A 14,942-nucleotide genomic window follows, 5' to 3' on the forward strand; every position below is an offset into this window, starting at 1 on the left:
GCGTGACCTTCACAATCGGCTGCAAGTGTTGAGTCAAGGGACTCGTACAGTGGATGAGTATTACAAGGAAATGGAGCTGCTCTTGATCCATGCTCAAATTAGAGAAGATGATGAGTCAAAGAAGGCACGATTTTAGCATGGTCTCAATGCTGAAATTTCTGATTTTGTGAAGATGTTTCCATACAACACTTTGCAAGATCTTCTTGACCAAGCTCAGTGCACGGAAAGATCCATTCAGCAAGAATGGCGTAATTGGTTCTCTAGTGGCCGCTCCAATGCAGCTCCATGGCGTCGCACACAGCAAGCCACCACTTTTGTTGGCAATCATTCTCAGGGAGCCTCTACACGAGCCTCTCCACCTGCTGCTACAGCCAAGCCGCAACCATCTTCGGCATCATCTCCAGCTGCATGCACAGAGTCTCGTCGGCCTACTGCTCCCACACCAACATCTTCATCGCGTAGCCGCGATATTGTGTGTCACAAATGTCAAGGTCATGGCCACATTGCTGCTGAGTGTCCTAGTAGGAGGACCATGCTTGTAACTGAGACGGGTGAATGGGAATCTGCAAGTGAGACCAAGGATGATAGTTTACGTGAAGACGAGATGGTTAACAAGCAAGCGGATAGTGATGCTATTCAAGTAGATAATGGAGACAATAATTGCTTCATCTCTCGTCGAGTGCTTAGTGTGCAAGTTGCAAAGGAAGACAATGGTCAGCGACACAATATTTTTCACACTCGAGGTACTATCAATAGTATTGTTTGTCGTATTATTGTTGATAATGGCAGCTGCAACAACATTGCTAGTTTGGAGTTGGTGGAAAGATTAGGCTTGAGACAACGACGTCACCCAGCCCCATACAAGATGCAGTGGTTGAATGATTGTGGTGCACTACGGGTGAAAACTATTGTGACGGTTCATTTCTCCGTTGGCAAGTATAAAGACCAAGTTGAGTGTGATGGTGTACCAATGCAAGCATGCCAGTTGCTGCTCGAAAGACCTTGGTTATATGTTCATGATGTTCATATTAGTGGCCACGCCAACAAGCTTGTTTTCATGTACCATGGCGAGCGTATCTCCTTGCTACCGTTAACGCCACAAGAGATAAAACTTGATGATCTTAAGAGACAACAGCGAGAGAGTGAGAAACACTTGAGTGAGACCACCAAACATAGTGAGCAAGAGATGCCAAAGCCAAATAAAACCCCAGAGCAGCAAGCTGCGCCAACTGAGTCTTTATCATTTTGTTAAAACTCAGCTGGTTTTGGAAAGCAGAAGCGAAGACTTCTAGCTTAACATTTATGTTCTCTAGGACTTTATCATTTAAGGCAGTCTTTTTGTTTATAGCATCCGTAGTTTTAGCTTGCGCAAAGACTAAGTCCTTCAAGGAGGGCTGATTGAAGTTACCGTTATTATTGTTGTTGCCGTTGTTGCCTCCTTGATAGTATGGCCGGGGCTGGTTCCACCCCTGGCCTCCTTGCGGCCGATAGCCATTGTTCCCCATGAACATGGCTTCTTCACGGGTCTCGGGGCAGTCATTCCCCGAGTGACCTGTGTTCCCGCATACCTCGCAGGTGAGGTGCGAGTCCAGCGCTTTGAAAGCGACCAGCGGTTTGGCCTTCTCCTGATCGTCGATCCTCTTCATTAGGAGATCTAGCTTTGCGGCCAGCATTTCCGTCTCCTTGACGGTATGCATGCCACACTGTCGGGTCTGGAGTCGTTCTTCGCTCCAACCCATGTTCGACACCATCTTCTCAGTAAGATTGACGGCCGCACGGACCGTCTTTGAAAAGAAGGCTCCTACAGCAGCAGCGTCCAAGTGATCCCTGGACGAGGAAGTGAGTCCATTATAGAAACTCTGCAGGATGAGGCAGTCATCCATCCCATGATGAGGACAGACAGCCACGTATTCCTGCGGACGTTCCCATGCTTCAGGAATTGATTCATCCCTTGTCTGCTGAAAGCTTGAGATCCTTCCACGAAGGGCGTTGGTCTTGCCCATCGGGAAGAACTTTGAGAGGAACGCAGTGGAGCACTTGTCCCATGTGTTGACTGTCGCCCGGTTCGCGTAGAACCACTGCTTCGCCATTCCCAAAAGTGAGAAAGGAAACAGACGTAGCCTCACGGCGTCCGGACTGACACATTTTACCGTGTAGGTGCTGCAGATCTCCAGAAATTATTGTAGATGAGCACTTGCGTCCTCATTCGTCTTGCCATAGAATGGGCTTGCCTGCGCCATAGTTATCAGGCTGCTCTTCAAGTCGAAATCGGTGTCACCAGTGTTGACAGTCGGCCCAACGGGCATGTTGTCAGCAGAGGGAGCAGCGAACTCGCGCAGTGTCTTCTCGGCCATGTTCCTGAAACTTGGTGGCGATTGGATGGCTGGTTTCTGTGCGGAGAGTTTCTTCTGCGGACGAACAACACGAGGTTTGACGCTCTAGAAGAAAGATTCTAGATTTTCGTTGAAGTTTTCTAGCTGGTTGAAACTAGTCATACACTACCCTATTTTCACAACATGTGAAAACAATCAAGGTTAACCTGCAAAGGACAGCGCCAGAAATGCTTGTTGATATTTCTTAACGACATTACTAGAAATATTCATTCCCAGCAATGACGCAGAAATGGTCCTAGTATATTTATGGTTACATATGTTATCTGCAAGTACACGAATATACGATTGTAGCATTTCACTCAAAAGTATTCTAAGGTATCGTATTTTTAATCCTAAGGGATGATAATATGAGTAGACTATGCTAATACTCTTTATACATATATTACTTGTATTTATCAAAGTCTAAGTGGGGGTTAAGTTTAATATATGGGCAGAGTGACACGAAGCTAAGCTATTCAAATCCTCATAATAAAATAAGTTTAACTAAGTGGAAGAAACAGAAAGCACTCTATTCCTATTATTCTAATATACACTCAAATCCTAGTTTACATCTGCTAATATACAATCATGTGGCCAATACCCCCTAACAGTGTCCTCCTGGTACTTCGAGAGACCACTCCGTGTTACCAAGTTTTTTATGACAACCTGTCATGGCTATCTAATCGGGGCTAAATACGGAGGAGTACCCTCCCTAGGAATTTGTCTTAGGAATATATATATTAACGTGGAGGAACACCCGTACTGAGCTGTCACTATCAGCGGCCCACCTCTATTGTCCCGTAGCATATATGCCCAATTAATGATATTTAATAATCTAAGCACCTTGCTTACATTACTAAATACTACTCTATTCCCGTGCACCCGACATAGAGCAACTGATAAATCAGACATTAAACCCGCACCATTACACCTCTCTGGTAGGCTACCCACATAATTAATATAATGTAGATATAAAGTAAGACCAATACTCAGACTAAGCAAAACACCGAAGATATATAAAGAAGAGTATTTCATTAATCCGGAAAGTATTACAGAAGAGATTATAATAGCTGCTAGAGCCATACCGAAAACTCTTCCGAAGACTTCAAGGACTCCTAACACTGTTCTATAATACTCCACTTAGCACTATACTACTAATACTAATGTATGAAGAGGAATTGAGCTTGCTTGAGTGTGTTGTGAAGTGAAATGAACTCCTTTTATAGGGTCGGTATGACAGTTGTATCCATGCGAATTGGCCATTTTACCCTCACAACCGTCACTAAGAGTGCATCCGGATCGTACACGTGGAGGGCCAGGCTGATTGGGCGCCGCCCAGGTTCGGGCGAACCTTGGCAGGCCCAACAGGCCTCCAGCTTTGGTAGGGTGGCTGGCAGGTGGGTTCTCATGGCGGTTTTGGCAGTTAAGGCGGTTTGCAGCGGTTACACCTGACATGTGGGCCCTCCTTATCCATTTGCTTGCTTAGGAGTGAGGTTTTCTCCACTTTCTCTTTATTTTATATGATAAATTCCTGCAACATGTTATTCTCCAAATTCAAGTGGAAATATATTATTTGAAAACAAACATGCATTGTAAGCATAGCTAATTCTCCATTATTTTAGTTATATTGGCGGTCGAAATATGTCTGTAATGACCGTCAACAGTGACGGCGAATGCTGCGGTAGCACAGACGTCGCCGGAGGGGCAGCGTCGCGTTGCGGTGCAGGCGACGGATTGGCGGGCGATGGACTGGCGAGCAATGGCGACTCGCTCGCGCTGAGGTCGCGGCTTCAGCGTCGGCGTCCGTCTGCAACAGCACGGTGGTAGCGGCGTCGACGGATGGCTGCGGCTGCGCGGACGTGTCGCCAGCTTGCGCTGCCCTGGCTGGTCGTTGCCCCCCGAGCCTGGCTAGATCTGGCCATTCACGGCCGGATCTATCGCCTCCACGGCAGATCTAGCCAGGGCAGCTGGTCGGCGAGGCGGCTCTCGGGCGGGCTCCGGTGAGCACGGCGGGGTTGCTCGCTAGCAGCGAGCCTCCTGCTCGGCAAGGGGCTTCTTCTGCCAGTGGCGGGTCTCGTGGCTCATGTGCGGCGATGTGCGGATATGGAGTTGGTGGGACGACGGCTTGTGCTGGTGTGATGCAGGAATGGGGCTTGACGTTCGCGATGGTGACTTCTTCATTGTCGGCCGAGTGTTCTCGCTCCTTTCGGTTTCCCCCCCTTCTTTGGTCGGACCTTGTTCTTGTCGTGGGGAACACTAAGGGGAGGGCGGAGGTTCTGGCTTGCCGTAGGAGTTATTGGCGGATTAATGGCATTTCAAGGTATGACTTCTTGTGAGACGTCATGGACTATTCTGTGGCCATCGATGGTGGGGGTGCTTGTGTGGGTGATGTGAAGATGTTGGCGAAAGCCTTGCCATGCCTTGGGCCAGTTCAACGATGATGGTGCGCGTGGGCGCCGTTTCCCTTCTTGGAGGCGTTGTCATGGCGTTCTTTGGTATCCCTCACAAATCTCCATGTGAAAACCTTGTTCCAACTTTCGGACGAGCAACGGCGGCGTTACGAGTTGTGTCCTCCTTGGGGGCGTCGCTTCGGAGAAGTGCCAACACATCGATGACTGTTGATGGTCTTTTCGATTCAAAAGCTTTCATACCTTGTGTTTAGCGAGGCCTTCGCCTTCTTGGGTCCGCTTCATTCTTATGGTGGGCGACACCGACACGCTCTTCGGTTGTTTCTGCTAATGAAGTCAAAGCTGCTCGCTGATGTGGTGCGGCGATGCTCGGGAACGATGACATGTTGCAGTCTCTTCCAAGGAGTTCTGGTGCTGGTCGTGTGAAGGAAGTGGCTCCTCGGTGGCTTGGCTGATACCCATTGTTGGATGTTGGAGTTGCTTTTCGATTTGGCGACTTTCGTGGCTTTAGGGTCGCTGCGGTTGTGAAGTCGGTGCCACTGGGTCGCTTGGGTGGCTAGCTCGGCAACGATAACACTTCTTCTGAGATGTGGGAGCTGTTTTGTCGCAATTGTGTTTAGCTTGGCGGCGACTGTCGACGTTTGATGTCGCAATTCTGGTATTTGCATAGTATGGGGACCGTCGATGCTAGGATATACGTGAGACTGAGGTAAAAGAGATGGAGACAGGGATTTTTATACAGGTTCGGGCCCCTGTGTTGTCAGGTAATAACCCTACATCCTGTTGGCCGAAGCCGGTATTGCTCTTATTCATGATAATCACACCAGTACAATGTTTGGGGTAGCCTATCTAACTGTTGTCGACATGGCGGTCTGACGATCTGACTCGTAGTTGACAACAGGGTAGCCTTTCTCCTCAAATCCGTGCCCGGCGAGATCAGAGATAGCGCTTTCATCTCTCCTGACAGTATCCGGAGACACCGTAGGGTACTAGCTATGCTTATCCCTGAAGTCGATATCCGGCAGCGTGTCTTGGTGTATGTAGGCTTCTATGTTGATTGTGTTGGGTGTTGATTGTCTCGTGGTGGGTGTTCCTTCTCCCCTCCTAGGGGGTCTTGTATTTATACCCATAGGTGTCCCCTTGTCCAAGTAGAACTAGGGAAATCAATATAGATACAATCCGAGTAGTCCTTGTCGTTTCCATGTAGAACTCTAGTTGTCTTTCCTTATCGGAACTCCTCTTATATCCGAAGGTTGTTTCCGTATAGGACATGGTATGTGGTGGGTCCTGCTGAGATTTAGTCAACTACTATTAGGTATGTGGTATCCATAACCATGACAGCGACGTCCTGCGATTGGGCTCCGCCGTCGTTGTTAGTTGTGTACCGGTGGGTTTTAGCCGGTTTTCCTGTAATTAACCGTGCAGTTGTATAGTTTTCAGGCCAGGTTTTCCTTATAAACTGGGTCAATTCTCTTCTTCTAAATATAAGAATGGAACAAAGTTCTGCCTTAGGTTTTAAAAAAAGAGATAATCCATGAAATGCCATTGACAAGCGTCTAAGTTCTTGAAATGCCATCGATAAGTGTGAGTTCCAAGAAATGCCATCGTACAAATGATTTTGTTCAAAAAATGCCATTGCCGTTAGGGTTCCGTCCATTTCGCGCCGTTAAGTTCTATAGGATGAACGGTGTATTTAACGGCATGGAATGGACAGAACCCTAACGACGATATCATTTTATGCTGATGTCAGCCTGACAATGTCATTTTCAGCCATTTAACGCTTATCAATGGCATTTCATGGATTATCTCAAAAAAAATTGACGTATCCCCATATTGTTCCTTTGTTTCATGCTGATGTCAGCCTGACATCAACCATAAACTACATTGTTCCATCAACTTCTCCGCGTGCACTTACTCTCCTCATCTACGTACCAAAAATGTGCCTGACATCTGTCCATTTGCTCTTTTGGTAGAGCTCCAACTTCTAAATTTAGCTGCAGGAGTTGAGTTTGGAGGGGAGTTGTGTAAACCCAGCTTCACTTCTCTAGCTCATTATGTGAGAGCGCTCCACCTAGCTCAGTTTCTCCATTTTAGATGGAGCTGAAACTGTTTGGCTGGGCTGGAGATGTGCCAAATAGGTCCTAATTAACGTGATCCTGCGGCATAGTGTAACACACTCGTTAGCTTACATCAATAATAAAAACGCATAGGCAGGTCCGTAGCTTAATTAGCTAGGTAGTTTAATAATGGCGGTGAACAACAGGGAGGAGGAGGGCGAGATGAACCTAGAGCTCACCCTCTGCTACACCCCTCCGCCGTCGCCCGAGCCACCCTTGGTCGGATTCTTCCTCTGCATGTACTGCGACCGCAAGTTCGACAGCTCGCAGGCGCTGGGCGGCCACCAGAACGCGCACAAGTACGAGCGCAGCCTGGCCAAGCGCCGCCGGGAGATCGCCGCCGCGTTGCGCGCGCACGGGGCGCCGCCCGCGGCAGATGGCGCCGGCGCCGCCAGGTACTCCAGCCCAGCAGCAGCTCAGAAGGCGGTGAGCGTGGAGGCGCAGCAGCACCGTGCAGCTCCGAAGGTAAGGGAGGAAGCGCACCAGGGCGCTTCTGCTCCCGAGCTCGGCGGCATCGCGCGCGGCAACAGCTCGCCGGAGTACGGCGTCGAGTGCCCCCACGGGCTGGACTTGTCTCTCAGGCTGTAATCGCGGCATCCTCAACTCCCACTGGTCTTGTGTTGTTTGATGGGTATGTCGTCGAAGCATTGTAGCTAGCTAGCTAGCTTTATCAATCTGTACTGTTTCATTCTTCTAATTGAGTTTACCGGCGGATGTGCTCTAGCTAGCTCTGTTGTTGTTGTTGTTTTTTGTTCTCAGTTAGCCAATTTATTTTGGCATGTGATCTGTTTTGTTGGTGATCTGTAATTCATGTTCTTCAGATTCTCTGCATATTCCATGCATATAGCTGATCCTGCCTTGCATCGTCCCTCCAAATTTCCCTTGGTTATCGATAATTTTAAATTGTTCAGTATTAATTTCCTTGGGAATCTTAATTCTCAATTTTCGAAGTATTTTGGAAAAAAAAATATGCTTCATTCCTTCTATTCCTCAAGCCGACCAAATATGCTCTGTTAGATCGACTACTATACTTGCCAATGCAATCGACTTGAACATAAATGTTAAATGTATAGGCTTCATATATATAATAACCAAACATGAAAATAGATTGCTTATAGGTTTTCAAATAAGCTTGCACATCTCCTGTTCTTAATTATATCTGGTTTGTGAATGGAGTTGTACTGTATATAAAATAGGCCCGACTCCCCATAAAGAAAATGTCCGACTCCCTTGGAAAAAAAGACTTCTCGTCCGTATCTCTACTATTATAAAAATTAAAGATGTTTTTGCGGTATTTTGGTACGTCATCCGTATTTGAGTCGGTTTTCAAGTTCGTTTGCTTTTAGAAATACATATACGTGTTTGAGTCGGATTTTAAATTCGTTTGCTTTTGAACATATAAAAGAAGTCGTATAATAAATTTTTTTAAAAAACTCAGCATGCTAACATGAGAAGAAAGTCAGACTCCTAATTACGGTTTATTATTTTCTTAAGAAAATATCCAAGCAAATTTCCAAAATAAATTTCATCCAAACTAAACCGTATAAAATTAGCATTCACCCGTTGCAACACACGGACATTTTTCGAGTGTATATAAAAAAAGAAGGACTTCTTGTCCATAAAAAAAGGAAAAAAGTTCGACTCAAAGCCCGTAAAAAAAGAGAAAAATGTCCGCCTCAAAATCTATACATAATAAAATGTCTACCCATACATTTCTCCTCTAATTAATTGCAAAATTCGATTCTCTATTCCTTCCTCATCCTTTCCCGCATGATTTCCCCTTTCAATTTGGCTTTAATTCACCGGATTTAATCTCCATTTAACGGTTGTCAATGATAGCCGACCAATGATTTTTCCCTTTTTATCCCAAGTATTGTGGATTCGCTCCGATTTTGGGAAAAAAGGAAAGAGGACATCAAGTGGATCAAAAGCCCTCAAGAGATCGAGTATATTTGATCTGGATTATCGGCTCTGTCATCATATGGACACAAAATTGTATTCCGGAAGCTAGAAGAGGCAGGCCGAGCGAAGGGAGGTAGGACGTAACGCTTTTTCAATTTATTCCTCAACTCCTAATAGTTGTTGTACTACTGGAAAAACAAGTCTTTACCTGTTGCAACGCACGGGTAAGTTTCCATCATTTATAAAAATGGAAAAAAAAATAGACCCAAAAGCGAGAAAAACGCCATTTATAGGAAAATCGGTTCGGAAAAATCAACTGACTCAACACGAGGAGAAAAACCGTCGTTTATAAAAATACCGGTTCGAGAAAACGTCTGACTCAACACGAGATAAAAATCGTTGTATATAAAAAAACATATAAAAAGTATGAATCCACACGAGAAAAGCGGATAAAAAAACCGTCCGACTCCACCGAGAAAAAAAAGTAGTTTATAAAAAGTTTATAAAAAAACTGGTCTGAAAAAACTATACTACCCAACGCGAAAAAAAAACCACGCTTATAAAAAAAATCTGGTTTGGCACTGTGAAATGCGAAAAAAAGCTGTCTGGTTTTAGGAAAAAAAAAACATTCGATTCCATGAAAAATAATCATATCGTTTGCATTGTCCATCGTCTACTGCGTCGGTTTGGTTTTTCCAAAACGTTCGTGGAATGTTTTGATGTGAATTCTTGTTTGGGCTTTTTTTCTCAGAACGAGATCAAATTGATCGAGGCTTGGGTCGGATAGGATCATCTATTTTTTGCCATCTCCTATACGGCCTATGTTCCCTGATCTACTCTCTTGTATTGGAGGCCCTGCACGTTTTTGTATGCAATTATCAGACTACTTTATTAAGTATAGCTAATATTCTTGATAGCGTATCATATAAAAATAATTATATATTAAGGAAATAGTTCATGCTGGCTCTGTTTTGTCTAGACTTGACCAAGCGAGACAGCGTAAAATTTGGTTAATCCTATTATTAGTTGCAAAAATAAGATTGAAATAGTATTTCAGATTATATGTGTACAACCACATAAATAATCTAATTCTTTTGGGTAAAGGAGGCATAGGTAATGTTGCCATCATCAAGGTTGGGCTATTACATTGAAGATGTTCCTATTTTTCTTATGATATGCCTTAGCTACAACGATCGATACAAACAATATCATTGATATGGTTATGCAAGTGAAACGTATATTATCATTGAAATTTTTTCACCCGTTGCAACGCACGGGTATTTTTGCTGGTATATCTTAATTCTAGCACCCCCCCCCCGGCCACCCGAAATCTATGTAGAAATCACTCAATCAATCAATCTCTCTCTGTCTCTCTCTCTCTCCACGCATCAATCTTTCTTGAAAGCAATCTATATCCCATCAATTGCTCAATCCAATGTCTAACGTTTCAGTCTCAAATTTCAGAAGTACATATTTTAATTCGATCAGCAAATTAATATAGAGGTTGAGTCTGCTTTTTACAACTCAATAGAGCATACGCACTTGTTTACTTCTCACTCCTTAAATATCAATACGTCACATAGTAATAAAAGATCCTGAAAAGATTTCATAACATTTCTGCAATAGGCATAATCTACCATCTTGCAAATTTCAAGTCATAATTGACGTACACAAACGGAAACGAGATAACCAAATTTGGATAGAAAATTTTCAGTTTTTTCATCAATAAATTTTTTTTTCTGAGTGTGTAATGATATTGCATGTTTGTGATGTGACATTCACTGGTGGAGAAACCATTTTTGGTCGGTCAGCCAAAATCCACAATAGTCCCGGTTGCAATAAATATCGGGACTAAAGATTATCTTTAGTTTCGGTTCAAAAGGTTAGAGCTATTTTTTTATCTTTAGTCTTGGTTGGTGTTCTCAACCGGGACTAAAGATATATTTCTAGTCCCGGTTGGTAATACCAACCGATAAAAAGATCCCTATTATCTTTAGTTCCGGTTGATATTACCAACCGGGACTAAAGATCCATTTCTACTCCCGGCTAGTATCCTAAACCAGAACAAAAGATCGGCATGCGCGGCGGAGAGGACGAGGTGTGCGTGAGATCGAGGAGTTAATAAATTATATCTCCTCCTCACTAACCTTATCTCTTCCTCTTCCTCCTCCACCTCTCCCCATTCTATTCCTCCCCTCTCTTCCCAACTGTCAGCGGCCAGGCCCTCACTCGACAGCGGCCTGGCGGAGGCGGAGGCGGCCTCGCGCCACGGCGGCCAGCCGGGCAGCGGCAGCGGATCCGGAGGGGAGGCAGCCAGCCGCCGTCGGATCTGAAGGGGGAGGCAGCTGGGCGGCGGCCTTACGCGGAGAGCCGCACCCGACGGCGGCCGGTGCGGCGGCAGGCGGTTGAGGGCGGCGCTGCCGTGGATTTTTTTTTTCTTTTTTTTCTTTTTTTCCTTAATGTGCGATTCGATCTGTGTTGACTGATACGATCTGTGTTTAATGTATGATTTGATCTATGTTGTTGTTGATGAACTATTGTGTGAATGATTTGGGATGCACTATTGCTGTGAATGATTTGGATGAACTATATTGCTGTGTGCTGTGAATGTTTGATCTGAGATGATGCTGTGAATGATTTGCTATGAATGTTTGATCTGAGATGATTTGGGCAAATAGCAAAAGAAAAGTGAAAAGGAAAGAGAGAAAAGAAAAAGAAAAAAACCCTCTAATCGGGACCACATCTTTAGTCCCGGGTATTTGAACCGGTACTAAAGATAGCGATCTTTAGTCCCGAATTCTTACTCCTGGTTGGAAAATCGGGACTATAGGGGGGTTCCCAACCGGGAGTAAAAATGGTTTCTCCACCAGTGATATACTCCCTCCATCTACTTTTGATAGTTATATTTTCAAATATGAAAATTTTATTTTTGATAGGCATATTTCAATTCAACAACCTATATCCTCTTAATGAATTTCTCGGATTTAATGCATGACTCTCCATTCTTCCACACAAGATTGGCTACATGGGCATCGAGAAATGTAAATATTAATGAATCGCTTGTTTACGAGAAATTACTAGTAGCATGTTTAAATGGATGATAAATAGAATAACTTATCCTTAGTCTGTGTGCCAAGATGAAATATGACTATCAAAGATAGAGGGAGTAATATTGTAACCTATGATATTGATTTTTTTTTATTTATTTTCTTTTCATGACTATTTACAGTGCAACAAGCATATATATATATATATATATATATATATATATATATATATATATATATATATATATATATATATATATATATATATATATATATATATATATATATATATATATATATATATATATATATATATATATATATATATATATATATATATATATATATATATATATATATAGACACACACACACACACAATATTTTTCATTATTAAAATTGAATATTATCGTCATGCTTTTCACTAAGTGAAATGCAAAAGGGGATTTTAGACCATATATATAGGAGTATGATTATGTACTGCAGTACTTTTATAAATTATAAGAATGTTTACATTTACTTCTAATAATATAATATGGAATAGTATAGCTAGATCGAAGTTCAAATTCACTAAATTACTCTTCCAAACAGGTAATCACTTCTTTGGATGCGGCGCTTCCGTAGTACTGCACTCTCCCCACGGTGCCAAGCACAGGTAGCTATACACAATATGTTTTGCTTCTATCTTAATTCAAACTTTTAAAGTTTGATCAAATTAATAGAAAAGAAAGCAACATCAATAACACTAAAATCATTTTATTAGATCCGTCATTAAATACATAATTTTTAATATATTTGTTTCTGTTGAAAATATTATTCTACACTACTAAAAAAGGCAAATAGGTGTCGCCACTATAGGTGCCGGCACACCAAAAACTAGCACCTATAATGCCTTCCCTGCCCATGAGCCCATCTCCACGCACTACATATTCAAAAACCGGCACCTTTATCTCTAAATAGGTGCCGGTTTTTAAATAAAACCGACACCTAAAACCTGTGTCCGAGAAAAGTGTCGGTTCTAGACCCAAAACCGGCACCTTTAATTTTCTCCCTCCCTCACTAGCCGTTGGCGGGCCCCACACATAGGTGCCGGTTTTAAGACAAAGGTGTCGGTTCTCAACCCAAAACCGGCACCTTTGTTTCATTAGTGTTTTTCATGTCTGACGGTGGGCCCTACACAAAGGTGCCGGTTCTTGGTATTACAAGTCAAAGGTGTCGGTTCTCGATCCAAAACCGGCACCTTTAATATTCTCCCTCCGACACTAGCCGTTGGTGGGCCCCACACATAGGTGCCGGTTTTTTGTATGACAAGACTAAGGTGCCGGTTTTTGGTCTAGAACCGGCACCTTTCTTCTAATAGCACTTTTCACGCCCTACACAAAGGTGCCGGTTGGGAATTCAAAGGTGCCGGTTTTGGGTCTAGAACCGGCACCTTTGTTCCAATAGTGCTTTTCATGCCCCACACAAAGGTGCCGGTTGGGAAGACAAAGGTGCCGGTTTTGGGTCTAGAACCGGCACCTTTGTTCCGACAGCAGTACTTATACTCCATCCCTTGCCACTCGAGCTGATTGAGCAAGAAGAGAGCGGCGCCTCTCCTTCTTGCCCGATCATCTCGAGGAGGGGAGGAGGTTTTGCTCTATTTTTTTTGTGGTGTTTGGTTAAAGATTGAAGCCTAAAGGTAAATATTCATTATTTCTCCCTCCGTTTAACTCTTCGTTGTTGATTTGAATTGTCGTGTGTGTATGCATGTAAAATACGATATGGGTGTTGTTTTTAGGGATAATTCTTTTTATCTTTTTTGTGTCTATTGTTGGATGAAATGCTAAATTTGTGTTAATGTTTTCTTCCACCTACGTCATGGCTGTTAGTCAAATTAATGGTTGTCAAACTATGTTAAGGCCACGAAAATATCCATTGATAGCTTGATTTATCTCAAATTTATGTTAGGGGTGCCCATCGATCCGCTAGAGGAAGTGGAAGCGGTTTTGCTCGATTTTTCTTGGGTTTTGGTTGAAGATTGAAGCCTACAAGGTAAATATTCATTATTTCTCACTCCGATTCACACCCGCTCGTTGAATTGAATTGCCATGTGGTAATACATGTAAAATGCACTAGTCATTAATTTGTATGGATCCATATAGGTGCCGGTTTTGAGTTCAAATAGGTGTCGGTTCACCGATGACAAGTATCATCAGTGCCACCTCCTTTGTGCCGGTAGAGAAAACCGGCACCTATTAGGGTTTCCGAACCGGCACCTTTTACCCTTTCTATAGTAGTGCTATTTTTCTATTACTTTGGTCAAATTTAGTTGAAAATGTAGTGATATCTACTAGTGTACCTTTGTTTAACCTTGTAGGTGAGTTATAACATTTTAAATAGCCACAAGTTCTCAGTATAATTAAATAGCCCCGGTTTAAACTTTTTCCACACCAAGCAAAATCCAAGACTTTGTCTACACCAAGAAAAATCCAAAAGAATAGGATGGGTTTGCAGGGGCGAAGCCAGCCCTCTCTCTCCACACACACATAGAGTACACACAGAGGATCTCGCTTCGTATGACACAATAATTTAGCTCTCCACTTCAGTTTTAAATCTCTAAATTATTATTAGTTAATACTTGCAAGATGGATAGTTTGTTCATTTTGTCAAGATCTAGTTTTCTTCCTGATTATTTCTCTATTTATCTAAACTTTTAATTCAGATGATATTATCATCCTGCTGATGTCTCTCTAGTACAAATAATGTTAAATGAAAGTGAATAAATATGCGTAGTATGGCTACTACCTACCTTTTTTTCTTACCATATGTTTCTTTACGTACATACGATATGTTGCCTATAGAAAACCTTTAAAATTTACGTATATTTTCAGTTTGTTTTCTTATTATCGTAATAACTTGTTAAGTTTGGTCTTCTCATGGTTAGACCCTACCTTCACCACTATCGGTATAGCAAGCATATATGCATTTGTAACACTGTAGCTTCGATACATCAACATTAAAACTCTCTATATATGCCCGCTGCTTTTTTTACGTGAAGTCGGTCAAATAAAAAACAAAAGGGGTTATTACTCTATATTTCATAATATAAGAGAATTTT

At 42.9% G+C, this 14,942-nt stretch overlaps 1 protein-coding gene and 1 non-coding gene across 2 annotated transcripts; both read left to right on the forward strand.

Annotated features, from left to right (window-relative positions):
• The first annotated feature begins 1,881 nt into the window (after nucleotides 1–1,881).
• Nucleotides 1,882–1,988, forward strand: LOC112936490 (small nucleolar RNA R71). The gene has a single exon (XR_003238795.1). It is a non-coding gene; the product is annotated as a small nucleolar RNA R71 (small nucleolar RNA).
• A 5,038-nt stretch (nucleotides 1,989–7,026) lies between these two features.
• LOC107275385 (zinc finger protein GIS3) lies at nucleotides 7,027–7,485 on the forward strand. Its single transcript, XM_015755714.1, has one exon. It carries the CDS (start codon nucleotides 7,027–7,029, stop codon nucleotides 7,483–7,485), a length of 459 nt encoding a protein of 152 aa, XP_015611200.1.
• The last annotated feature ends 7,457 nt before the right edge of the window (nucleotides 7,486–14,942 follow it).

This window comes from Oryza sativa, chromosome 9 (genome assembly GCF_034140825.1).
Source record: "Oryza sativa Japonica Group chromosome 9, ASM3414082v1".
Classification (NCBI taxonomy): domain Eukaryota; kingdom Viridiplantae; phylum Streptophyta; class Magnoliopsida; order Poales; family Poaceae; genus Oryza; species Oryza sativa.